Source organism: Erinaceus europaeus, chromosome 3 (assembly GCF_950295315.1).
Source record: "Erinaceus europaeus chromosome 3, mEriEur2.1, whole genome shotgun sequence".
In the NCBI taxonomy this organism is placed as follows: domain Eukaryota; kingdom Metazoa; phylum Chordata; class Mammalia; order Eulipotyphla; family Erinaceidae; genus Erinaceus; species Erinaceus europaeus.
Window position 1 is genome coordinate 122,559,046 of NC_080164.1, and position 13,940 is coordinate 122,572,985.

The 13,940-nt window shown below is 37.2% G+C and overlaps 1 protein-coding gene across 1 annotated transcript in view; it reads right to left on the reverse strand.

Moving 5' to 3' along the window:
- Positions 1 to 13,940, reverse strand: part of ADAMTS3 (ADAM metallopeptidase with thrombospondin type 1 motif 3) — a 287,233-nt gene that overhangs the window by 65,532 nt on the left and 207,761 nt on the right. The window contains exon 5 of the mRNA XM_007523544.3: positions 3,176 to 3,375. Coding sequence (XP_007523606.1) covers positions 3,176 to 3,375 — 200 coding nt within the window. The remainder of the gene's footprint in view (positions 1 to 3,175; positions 3,376 to 13,940) is intronic.

The window sequence follows — 13,940 nt, forward strand, 5'->3', positions numbered from 1 at the left end:
TTTTATGTTCTTCAATGATGCTGTCTTGTTTCTTTAGCTATACTGACTCTTTTTTATTTTTTTCTGCCTGGCCCCAAACATTAATGTACTTCAAATTTTTATTTTCAATCTTCTTTTTACATAGTTTTCCTGCATTTTTCAACCACTATAGTATCTTCAACAAATATCAACAGGCCGACTAACTCCAAACAACTATGCATCGACCCTGATCTACTTCTCTCATGCACCAGAGCCATCTATGCAATTCTCAAACTATACTAGCCTTCTCCTTAAAATAGTTTCTTCTCTCTGAATATGTTATTATGACTAAAAGCAAAATCATTGGTCATAGGTCAGGGAAAAAAATAAAAGAGCAAGACTAAATAGAGCACATTTTGACTATAAGAACAGTAGTTATCAGAAGGAAAGGAAGAAGTGGACTGGAGAAATCAATTGTATGGTGATAAATGTAAACTAGACCTTGGGGGCATAAAAATGTGATTTATACAGATGTTGAATTATATGGCCATAAACTTATAATCTATATAAAATTACAAACCAGTTTTACTTCAGTAAAAAGAAATGAACAGTTAAAAGTGGAACTGAATCATCTTTGATTCCTTCTTTTTACAGTATTACAGTCAAAGCCTGTTGACATGTCTCAAGCTTATCTTTTTCTGGGACATCTCTACTTCTAGCAGCTTAAGGAAAGCACACTTCCCAGACAGCTACAACCTGTTAAAACATTTGCAAATTTTTTAATTTGTGTAATTTGGACCCATTTCAGTAGTTCTCTAGAAGGGCAGATTTACAGGGTCAGAGGGTCAGATAGTTATTTTCAGTAAACAAGAGGGGCCTGTCCTCTTGTGTTAATCATGCTTCTTCCTCTTAAGCATCAAAGGAGTTCTGGGTAGATCACAAAAAGTCAAGGCAGTGACAAAGCCTCACAAGCTCTTTTGGCCTGTGGAACAGTAGGGACATATCAAAAACTCAAGTATAGTTGATCTCCTGTTCAAGAATGAGATAGATGTTTCTGTCAACTTTTCAGTGTTTTAGGGAGGGATCGAGGGTAGAGGAGAGATTGGAATAAAACTGAGGAAAGAGAATATTTCTTTCTTTTTCTTTAATGATTTTTCAATTAAAAAAAATCAAAGGAAGCTGGGAGACAGCATCATTCTGACAGCAGGCAATGCTAATTGACCCTGCAATGTGGGAACTCTCTTCTAGAGTCCACGGTGGGCTCAGGATATTCCCGGGAAGGGATATTTGTTTATAATAAGAGGGGGTTGAACTGAATTATACTTATTCTAATCTGTTTCTTTTATCTGGTATTTTAAATTCACATAACTAAGGTGGTCTGTTAATACAGGGAAGTATGCATACCAGGAAAAATTTAGAGCCCTATTCATTTTGGTTTGTCAAACACTTACATAAAATCCATCTACTTCCATAAATCAGTCAGTAGTCGGGAGTTAGGTGGATCTGGGTTTGACCCCTAATGTTGACACTTAGATACTATGTGTCTATGTTCAACCCAAGACTGATGCAAGTGTCTTCCTCCACATCATTCCAATGTATTCAGGATTCTCTTTGAAACACAAGTTGATCAAGACACCAGTCATCTTTGATACTTTTTATGATTCCTCATTAGCAAGGTGAGATTCATACTCCTTAAGATAGCAAATGCTTTTTGTTGTTGTTGTTGTTGTTAGTTTTGGGGTCTTCAGTGGGGCTTCACCATCAAAGTTTCCTTTCTTATCGTAGGGCTGTACTTGAACCTGGGTTATGCAAATTACAAAGCAAGCAAACTGTCCAAGTGAGCTATCCTGACAGCCCAGAGAGCAAATGTTTTTCTAAAGACAGCCACCTTCTTTCTCCAGGCTCATCTTCCACTATCTATCCTCTGATACCCTTCAGTTTTACCTATAGACAAATCTCTAGACAAAAAACCATGGAGTTACCACTTGTAATATATTTTTACAATCTGTTTCTTATCTCCCAATACCCATGTTGTCTTTTTCTAGGGGTCAAATACTAATTTACTCTCCAAAGTCCAATTCAACGACACAGATTTAAGAAGTTAAGACTCCATCTGTCACTGACAATATTTGGCAAACCACACCCCACCCTTTGGACTATTTACATAGCACTTTGTGGTTGAAACTTTTGAAGAAACTATCATAATTTATTATTACTGTTTGATTTGTTTATTTCACTTGGTAGAAATAGTTTCTAATGAAAAGGAACTACTTTCTATTAATTTCTGCCTCCCTAGATCCTAATAGTACTTGGCCTATGCAAGATTTATGTTTTTTTAAAGTATATTAATTAATTTATTATTGGATAGAGACAGAGAGAAATTCAGAGGGGAGGGGAAGACAGAGAGGGAGAGAGACAGAGACACCTGCAGATCTACTTCACCACTCATGAAGGTTCCCCACTGCCGGTGGGGACCAGGGGCTTGAACCTAGATCCTTACGCACTATAGTGAGTGTGCTTAACCAAGTGTGCCACTGCCTGGACCTAAGATATATGTTTTTTAAAGTACATATTGTTTTAGTTTTAATTTATTATTATTGTTATTTGTTTTTATTTTATTTTTTGATTATATTTATTTATTTACTGGATAGAGACAGCCAGAAATCAAGAGGGAAGGGGGGATAGAAAGGAAAAGAGACAGAGAGACACCTGCAGCCATGCTCCACCACCTGTGAAGCTTTCCCCCTGCAGGTGGGGGCTGGGGACTCAAACCTGGCTCCTTGCACATTATAACATGGATGCTCAACCAGGTGCAACACCACCCGGCCCCTTGTTGTTGTTGTTGTTTTGTTTTTTGTTTTTTTTTTACACAGAGAGGCAGAAAGATAAAAAGAGAGTGAAAGAGACCACAGCACCACAGCTTCCTTGAAAGTAGTGGGGGCCAGGCCTGAACCTGGTGCAAGCAGTAGGCAAAGCAGCGCACTTTGCAAATGCAATACCTAGCTGTCCCTGGATGACAATGGGAACCTCAAGGATCACCTGAATTTGGCTTCCTTTCCTTTCCTTTTCTTATGATGATCCATGTTTAAATCTGATACAGTTATGTACAAGCTGTGTGTGTGTGAGGGGGGTACCTTCCTGGGAAGTTGTCTATGGATTTCAAAAGACACTAACAAAAGAAATGAACTACACAGAACAATAAGCCATCGTTACTCACAATGTTCATTAGAGTGAGGAGGTAGTTTTGGACATGCTCTTTGCCATGAAAACGAACCACAGAGTCGTCCACTCCCAGCAGCACCTCAATGTTGTAATCATTTTCTCCTGCATGTCTGCGACGCCGCATCGTTTCATTCAGCTGCTGGTTAATGTTGCTGTACATAGAGCCTAGGTCATCAAGGCCTTCCAGATCTGGCTCTAGAAAGAAACAAAAGGAACTCGGGCATTTCAGTTTTCCCCAGTGCACTGTCTATTAAGTCCGTTCAGAAAGAATCTTCTAGGGTATGTGTCATTCTGATCCTCTGTCAGCAAGTTGCTCTTCCCAGTTTAATCATGAAACAATGTATCTACACACATGATCAGACATACTTCCTACACAGAAGCAGAGCTGTTCTGATTGATGGTTACAAAAGGTTAAGAGTCATTTAATCTGCTTCCAGTTGTGTCTCCAGTGCAAGTCATCAGAGTAGAGGTATAGAACATACGCTTGCTTAATGGTTATTAAGTAAATAGAGATCATAAGTGAAAAAAATCCTGTGCTATGCTTGCAGTGGTTATCTAAGTCACTGCAATCATGGAATTTGTCTTATATATTTTAAATTGCTCTTTTCCAGTGATTTGGGTTTAAAGAATCAAATCATAGCATGGCATTCTAACAGTACTCAGTTATATGTTCTAAGTTACCTTATGTTACTTTATTTACTCTAAATATGGGTTTCTTCTGAATGCTGCCTGAAAAGTGAATATGCAAGGTATATTGCATTAACATTATAGTTCTCTACAATTGTAATGACCATAATATGCATACCAAGGCATTTCAGTTTATATATATATATATATATATATATATATATATATATATATATATGAATTTGCTAGATTCCAAAGTAAGAAGTCAGAAAATTACATCTGCCAAAAAATAAAGTGTAAACAATTCATGCAATTGAGAAAATACAAACACTTTTCCTACCCAAATGGGCCTTTCATGTGTATCTACCAAGTCTGTTGTATGAAGCCTTCTCAGAGCCCAGTTAACTACCCTCAGGTTACCATGTCTTGGGTGAAAGAGTTTTGGTGATTTGAAAAATAAAAATCTATGTAGTCCGAGAGGTGGCGCAGTGGTAAAGCTTTGGACACTCAAGCATGAGGTCCCAAGTTCGATCCCTGGCAGCACATGTGCCAGAGTGATGTTTGCTTCTTTCTCTCTCCTTCTTTCTCATAAATTAATAAAATCTTAAAAGAAAAAGAAAACTCTATTATTTGGATACAAAAATAAGAGATATACGAAACTGCTGCTATAAAGCTGAAAAAAATATTGATTTCCATTTCAAAGATTCAAAACCTGGAAAGATTTTATGTTACCAACCTCCTGATGTCAGAAACAATCACACATCTAAATGAAAGCTTGATAGAACCAACTCTCGATGCATGTTTATAAGTTTATTTAATAAACTACCCCAGGGCCTGGAGTTCACTTGAGTCAATGTCTGGCATTAATGGGCAGTCATTTTCCTCTCCCCTTTTTGTGGTTTTAGTAATGTGTGTGTGAGTGTGCTGGGGGAGGGTATCTCTTGACATGGATGACTGATGAGCAAGCCTTAGTCACATGGATTAGAGTACTGCAATTATAGATCTCATTTACCCCACTTCCACTACAATTATGCTAGCACCCACTCCTACAAGTACGGATATAAACTCTGAACATGGCTACGCAGGTATGACAACTATACTGTAATCCACTCTGACCCAAATCCAACTGCTAGATCATTACTTGGAAATTTTCTCCTCATGAGGGGATAACATTGGCTCCACAATACATAAACAAGTCTCACCACTATCCACATCAAACAGAAGTTTTACCTCAAATGTTGTTTGGAAGAGCTGTGAACCCACACTGAGGGCAAGAGACTACACCTTTACGAGTCATCTTCATCTTTTCATACGCTTGACAATGTGAAAGGCTGTGACTGATAACACACAAAGAGGAAATTTATACATGAGCTCTCAGTTCCAAATATGGCTCTTTTTTTGGACAGAACTTTCAGCAAGAGTGCCCAGTGTGTGGGGGGGGGGGGTGGTGGGGGCTACTAGCAGTGCTAAGGTATTATTCATCTGATGAGGAAGCTGAGAACTTATTTCAAAAAGGCAGTTCATTCTTCTCTGACACACCAATGGTTTGACCTCTGCTCTCCTAACCCACCCCTGCAAAGTGATTTTCTGGTAAGAAAAGAAAATCACTTTTCTCATCATATTTAGAAACGGAAGAAAGAAAGAAGTTGTTTCTCTTTAACCACTGCCTTTATTCAAACATGAAGACTTCTGTCCTATTTGCCTCTGTGTTGTAGAATGTTTCCTATGATTCCCAATATGGACAATATCAAATATTAGAACAAAATGACTAGAATAAATTCTGATACTTCATATCACTAAATATCACTATTAACTATAGACAGCTCTGAAGCTGTGTCTTGAATTTTTCTATCGCCATCTAGCTTGCCCTAAATGATACTAGTACTGCAGAAGTCAGGCAGTAGTGAAACAGATGTTTGGTTTATAAACTACGGCAACATCCTTTCAGTTGGAAATATTTTATGAGATATCACTAAGGCACTTAAAAAATATCCTTGATGCACTTGGTGGTATAGCTGGCTGAGCACACACTATAATGTGCAAGGACCCTGGATCAAGCCCTTAGTTCCCATCTGCAGAGAGGAAGCTTCACAAGTAGTAAAGAAGTGCTGTTGGTGTCTCTGTCACTCTATCTCCACCATTCCCTCTTAATTTTTCTCTCTGTCTCTCCAATAAATAAGTAAATACATAAAAAATAAGTGCATACTTAGCATATGGAAGGGAGAAAATTACAAAGTTAATAACTCAGTATTTAGAAAAATTTTAAAAATCTATTCACTTTTCTCATAAAACAATGTAAATTTCTTTGTTCATTAGAGCTGGTGAGCCAAAGGTACTGTAAATGTGTTTACAGAAAGACCCTGTCTTCCAAGAGCAGCCCCACCCCACCAAAAAAACATGTTACTTAACACAAACACGTGGAGAGTTCAAAAAATTAAAATCTAACAAACATAGGTATCATCTTACAGTCCAAAGAACATGATGTTTGAAAGGTCCACTAAAAATGCTTTGCACTGAATTTTTGTAGAAAATTTCAAACTCGGTTTTAAAAAGTCATACTTAAATGACAGAGAATTAAGTGTGAACTGCTAGAAGTAAGTTACAGTGAGGAAGGCAAAGAAATAAACTCTATAAATCAGGGTTCATTTCAGGATAACCTAGAAAAATCAATGAGAAGGAGGAAGCAGCTCACTTAAGGAAAAAGAAAAAGGAATCATCTTGTGATAAATTAAGGAAATGAAAACAATGATGATTCATGATTCACAGGTCTTTTTATACCTATTAACCTTTCCAGATTTTAAAGATCATTTTACATTTTAGTGAATGAAACAAATAAAAATATGTTCAGATCAAATTAAGGAATGACATCTTTGATAAGTTTAATATAGATATAGTGAGACTAATTAATTACAAACTGTTGTCAGAAATTAATAAATGCTGGGTTTTTTTCAAATATCAATAGGAAACCCAAAATACAGGCAACAAATCGGTTTCTAAGTGAATATAAATAGTTTTCACCACAAGTCATTCAGTAGTTTAATTTCAAATTTTTTATTTATTGGGCCAGGCGGTGGCACACCTGGTTGAATGTACATGTTACAATGTACAAGGACATAGGTTCAAGCCCCCCAGTCCACACCTGCAGGAAGAAAACTTTGACAGTGGTGAAGCAGTGTTGCAGGTATTTCTCTGTCTCTCTCCCTATCATCCCCTTCTCTCTTGATTTCTGGCTGTCTCTATCCAGTAAATGAATAATGATAGTACAAAAAAATTTTAAAGATTTTTCTTACTGTTATAATATACAAAGAATTTTACATGAGGAAAGAGAGAGAGAATACATACAGTAACTTGTGTGCTCAGACAATTCTTGAGCACATTTTTTCACCATAGAATTTGAGTACCTGATTTAGTTTTAAGTAATAAAAAGTGAATAAGCCCAATTCCTATCACTGAGCGAGAAGAAAGATAAATAAAATAGAGAGTTGAGAGTAAGAAAATATAAAATAGAGAATAAGCCTAGTTCCTATCACTGAATAGAGAAGAAAGATACACAAAGATAGAAAAAGATCTATGAACAGACACTTTTTTTTTTAACAAGGTAACTATTCAGCTGAAGAGTAACCAGATTGCTCTACCTGGAATAATCTGAGAATTTTGGGACAAACTTGTAGTTAGATGTTAAAATACTCACAGAATTTGAATATATGGGAATATGTGCATCATACAGAAATGGACACAGCATATGCAGAAAAACACCAATGCCTTAGGGGAAAAGAACTTTAAATAAAGACTAGTTCAAAGAGCAAGCAAAGATTTGTGTTGAGAGATGTCTTTAATAAAAGAGAAGTGAGCAATGCCATGAAGAATTTTAACTTCCAGTATACAAACTAGTTTGAACAATGCAGCAGTCACCACATGTTTGGGCTGCAGGGATGTCCTTTCCTCTATGTGGAAGTAGTGAATAGTGACTATGCCTATCAGGCAGGTGGAATCCATTCCAATCTCATTATGACATGAACTTCTACAAGAGCTGGACCTATGTGTTCCAATGTGCTTGCAGCTAGGATTCCAAATGAAGATTTGGGGAAGCCTGGTCCTTGTGCATGGTAGCACACACATTCAGCCAGGTGAGGCATTGACTGAACTCCTCCACTCTATTTCTCTTTTTTTCTCATTTATTTATTTAGTTATTTATTTTTCTTCTACAAAATTACATCAACTGGGGTTTAAATCCACACCATTCCCACCAGCAGCCTGCATCTTCAGTCTCCCCACTGCAATCTACCAACAGTTCCCCTAAAGTGTAGACATGGACCAACCATCATCTCTACAACTATCTGTTCACATTTATACATAATTCCCCCCCTTTTTTCTGATTCAATCCTCTCTTCCCCTCCAAGTCACTCATGACAACATCCATATGTCCCTCTCCTTTTCCTTCTCTCTCTAGGTGCTGATAGAGCTGGAGTTCAGAGCCCTCTTATCTTCATCCTTATCATCTTTCCCACAATGGGAATATGAAAGTTGTTTGGGGGGCAGAAGGTAGGAGTTCTGGCTTCTGTAATTGCTTCTCCACTGAACATGGGAGTTGACAGGTTGATCCATACTCAACCTGTTCCTATCTTTTCCCTACTGGACCAGAGCTCTGGAGGTGCGAGGGTCCAGGACACATTGGTGAGGTCATCTGCCAAGAGAAGTCGGGGTGGAGTCATGGTAGCATCTGTAATTTGATGTCTGGGAGGTGGCAATAACCTAACGTGAGACAAAGTAGTTAATAAACAGGAACCAAAACGTAGGATTAGAACAGATGAGATTAGGGCTTTTAGGGTAGAAGAAAGCTAAGAAATCCAATTTAGGCATGTTCGTGGGGGTATACACCTGTGGTAGTTTTGCTTGAGTTTGATAGCTAATCTGAAAAACAAAGTTCTGTGGCTAAAATGAACTATTTACCTCCATCCAACTGATCTAGGGTCCATATATATGTTTATATTTATATGTGACACCAGAGCCTGTGTAACCTCATGAGCTCACAGCTCATGGTCACAGCTGGATACACTGCAGGCTGCACTATTTCAGGACCAGACTTTCCCATGTGGAAGGGCAGGATAACCCCAGCCTCCCTTCAGATACTAGGGCTATCCCTAACCACCGTTGCTTTATGGAGAGGACATAGCTCTGGGAAAGCCCACAAGATGCCCTTCCTTATGGAAGTGACCAGTAGTGGTGGAAAGAGGGGTCCCTTAGAGGTCTAGGCCCATCAAATGTGTGTGAGAATCCAAGGATTCCCTAACTCCACTCTATTTCTCATGTCTTTTATTTAATTGCCCTTTGCTGGATCCAGTGCTTCTTACTAAATGGCTAGAATCACAGAACCTTCTTTGCTTTTTAATAAATATTTCCTTGGACAAGTCATCAAAGTGTTTATGCTTTTTTTTTTAATTTTCAGTTATATAACCCAAGTCACAGAAGATTTCTACCCTTCTGTTACCATGTTTTCTCATTATTACTGTTTCAAAGTATTATCCTACCTCAACATAATAAATCTGTCAACAATTTCCCTGTGACACATTTCCAGGGAATTAAAACCTGAAATCTTTTTTAACTTGACTTGCAGGATTCTCAAATACTGTTCATATTTGCAAGACAACAGTCTAAGATTTTCTATTCTACTTGTATTTCTGAATCTAGTGTCATATCCCAAGTTCTATGTACTGGTTGGATCTTCTTTTTTTCTTTTCTTTTCTTTTCTTTCTTTCTTTCTTTCTTTCTTTCTTTCTTTCTTTCTTTCTTTCTCTTTTCTTTTTTGTCTTTTAAACCTGCCCTGTGTTAATTCAATTACATAATTGTTAATGTAATTCCAAGAAATTTTCTCATCAAGTTTAAACCTTTTGTCATTTTCAAAATATCTCACAACCTAAATTATCCATTTTCATTACAGGGACTGGAGCGGGGACACACCTGGCTGAATGTACATGTTACAGAGTGCAAGGACCTAGGTTTGATCCCCCGGTCCCCACCTGTAGGGGGAAAGCTTTGCAAGTGGTGAAGCACTGTTTCAGGTCCCTCTCTCTCTCTTTCTCTCTCTCTCTTCCTTTCTCTCTCTCTATCTCCCCTACCCTCTCAACTTCTGATTATCTCTATCCAATAAATAAATAAAGATAATAAATTATTTTCATTACATAGTCTACTCTTTTTTTTTTTGCTATTTTATTTATTTTACCAACCTAGAATTTTGCCTGCCCATTCAAAGTGAATTGAAGTATCAAAGGAAGTGAAATTATTAAAGGAATTGTTCAGTCTTTCATATTTCAATAACCCTCTCATTTGACTCTAATCAGTAATATTCAGCAGTGCCTTTCTACAAAAGCTTTAAAAGACAAAACTACAAGAAGAAAATGTTGGGTAATTTCATGTTATATTTTTTACCTTAATAAATTGGACATCAAGGAAAAAGATATCACAGATACTAAAAGTCAACACAAAATATAACGACTAATCTCAATGACAAGTATTAACTATATAATATTCATCACAACACAACAAATATCATGGAAAGGGTCTTAAGATACATGAGAATTAGTGTACTTTTATTCTAGATGTTTTGGAATTCTTTATTATTTGAGCCATGCTATTTACTATACTTAAGAGAACATAAAAAATAAATAAATAAAACAAAAAAATAAGAGAACATAAATATATGTTATTTACTTTTTTTTTTTACCACCTGGGTTATTTCTGGGCCTTGGTGTCTACATGACAACTCCACTGCTCCTGATGTCACTATTATTTTCCCTGTACTTTGATAGAGAGTGGGACAGAGTTGGAGAGGGAGAGAAGGAGAGACAATTGCAGCACTACTCCACTTGTGAAACTTGAAGCCTTGCATATGAGGACCAGGAGCTAAAACCTGGGCCATCACTCACACTAAGTTGTGTGCCCTACCAGAGGCACAATCACGACTTTTGTGATTATATTCTCAAAGCTCAAACCATTTTATTTGTTTTATACTCATGCACTTATTTAACATTTATTCATTAGTGTATTTAAAGCTCACTGGACTACTTTTTAACACATTTCCCTTTTTTCAAAAAAAATGGTTTGAGCTTTGAGAATATAATTTTGTATTAATGCACATAAAGTAACAGAATAGGTAAAGAAAATACAATAGCTAATTGTTATTGAAGTTTCTAAAAACAAGCTGGAAACTAATTATATATCTAAGAGTCTGAATACATTAAAATAACTTATGTCTTACCATGATATGCATAAAGGCAAATACTATAGTATTAGGTATTAAGTTATATGCAAATACATACATATCTAATATAGTCAATCACCATTATTTGCAAATTATTTGTTTTTTGAATATTTTAAAGGTTTATTTATTTATTTTGACTAGATACAGAGAGAAGTTAAGAAAGGTGTGGGAGGGAGTTGGGCGGTTGCCCAGCAGGTTAAGCGCAGGTGGTGCAAAGTGCAAGGACGAGCGTAAGGATCCTGGTTCAAGCCCCTGGTTCCCCACCTGCAGGGAAGTCGCTTCACAAGCAGTGAAGCAGGTCTGCAGGTGTCTGTCTTTCTGTCTCCCCTTCCTTTCGCCCATTTCTCTCTGTCCTATCCAAGAACAACAACAATAACTACAACAATAAAAAAAGGGCAACAAAAGGAAATAAATAAATTTTTTTTAAAGGTGAGGGAGGGAGAGAGAAAAAGAAACACCTGCAATTCTGCTTCACCATTTATGAAACTCCCCTCCTACAAGTTGGGGTCAGGGGCTTGGACCTGGGTTACTGCACACTATAACATGTGAACTCTACTGGTGCTGACTTCTGTATTTGTGAATCTGCTTAATAAAATTTATTTTTAACCTCTAAATCAATGCCTGTAATGTTTTCTTTAGTGTTTTTACTTATTCCAAAGACTTGCACAAATGGCAATGAAACTCAATAAAATGAAAACATAAAATTTAAAAGAATTAGGGGCTGACAAGTGTCTCACTCACTCAGTAGAACACACACTTCATTATGTATGATGCCCTAGGTGGGTCAGAGCCCCGTGTCTTTACTTGAGAGTGCCTGAGGGGGGCCACAGGGGGGTTAGAGAAGGTGGGGGAAAATGAGGGCTGGAGTAATGCTACAGTATTTCTTCCCCTTCTCCCACTCTCTCTCCTCTATTTCTACCTCTTTGAATATCTTTTTAAAAAAAAGTGTTTCCAGGAGCAGTGGAGTCATATAAACACTGAGCCCCAATGACAACTCTGGTGGAAGTTTAAAAAAGATTTATTTTATTTTATTTTATTTATTCCCTTTTGTTGCCCTTGTTGCTTTTTAATGTTGTAGTTATTGTTGTTGTTGTTATTGATGTCATCGTTATTGGATAGGACAGAGAGAGGAGGGGAAGACAGAGAGGGGGAGAGAAAGACAGACACCTGCAGACCTGCTTCACCACCTGTGAAGCAACTCCTCTGCAGGTGGGGAGCCGGGGGCTCAAACTGGGATCCTTAGACCAGTCCTTGCGCTTTGCGCCACATGCGCTTAACCCACTGAGCTACCGCCTGACTCCCTAAAAAAAGATTTTTTGACTTGTAAATGAGAAATAAATTTGTCATTATTTCCAGATGGCATGATTGTTTTCAAAAGAAATACAAAATAATCCAAGTTAACTATTAAAATTAATAAAAATAATGGGATTCAATGAATATAAGGCAGATGCAAAATATGTAGAAACCAAAAAAATGTAGAAATTGACTTGTAATTTATATATTTAGGGACACATAAATTATGAGAAATAGTTAATCAATAAATTATGAAATAATATTATTCAAATATTATGAAAATTTTGACTAATCATAAACCTAAAGGCAAGAATATTGCAAATGAAGATTTGGGGGGTCTTCATTTTGGGGAAAGCTAGTAGGTATATTTTAGATATATTTCAAGGGGCCCATGACTTTACTAGTTTTTGCACAAGCCTTACATCTAATATGCAAGTTGACCCAGGTTATTGTCTGGGGAGATAGTGTCATAGTTGGAAAATTAGTCAATAATTTGTTGTGCTTTCTACTTTAACTCTTTTTTAGCCACCAGGTTCCAGATGCTACCCTGGGCAGACAACACCGCCATGTGTCTTGGAGCCCCACATCCCCAGATCCCTGCCCCACTAGGGAAAGAGAGAGAGGCTGGGGAGTATTGTCTGACCTGCCAACACCCATGTTGGGGAGCAATTATAGAAGCCAGACCTTCCAACTTCTATACCCCATAATAACCCTGGGTCCATACTCCCAGAGGGATAAAACAGGAAAGCTTTCAAGGAAGGGGATGGGATAAGGAGTTCTGGTGATGGGGATTGTGTGGAAATGTACCCCTCTTATCCTGTAGTCTTGTCAATATTTATATTTTATAAATAAAAATAAAAAATTTTAGAGTAAATCTAATAAATATGTATTATAACTCTACGTTTAAAACTATAAATATTACTTAAGTGCAATATATAACTGAAAAAGCAAATTATGTTTAGATTAAGTACTACAAAACAATACGAACAATACAGACATGCAATGTGTGTACTTCTCAGTGTATTGTATGTGTATTTCCAAGGCCTCACATGTGTGATTCCACCACTCCCAGGCTGACTTTTTCGCTCTTTGTATTCAATATGTAGAGAGAGAGACTGAGAAAATAGGAGGCACAACTCCACCATTCAAGTGCCTTTTTCTGTTGTGATGGTGCTCTCTGCTGTCTGGGGGCAGGTATAGATAGCATAATGGTTATACAAAGAAAGTCTCATGTCTGAGGCTCTAAAGTCTCAGGTTTAATTCCCTACCCTACCATAATCCAGAGCTGAGCAGTGCACTGGTAAAAACAAAAACCAAACCAAACCAAAACAAAACAAAACAAAAATCTGGTATCTATACATGGTAAAATATTTTAATGTCCTTAAAGATGCACTTGACAGAAAATAACATGCAATAACCAATAATTACAAATAGCAGTTCTAAGCATTGCTAAGCAGTATGAAAAACTAGCTAAGGTCTGATGACTTCCACCTACTAAAATACTGTCAACTGGAAAGTAAAAAATGACATTACCAAGTGCTGGAAATTTGGCTCCACACTTCAGGTAGAATTGTACATTGGT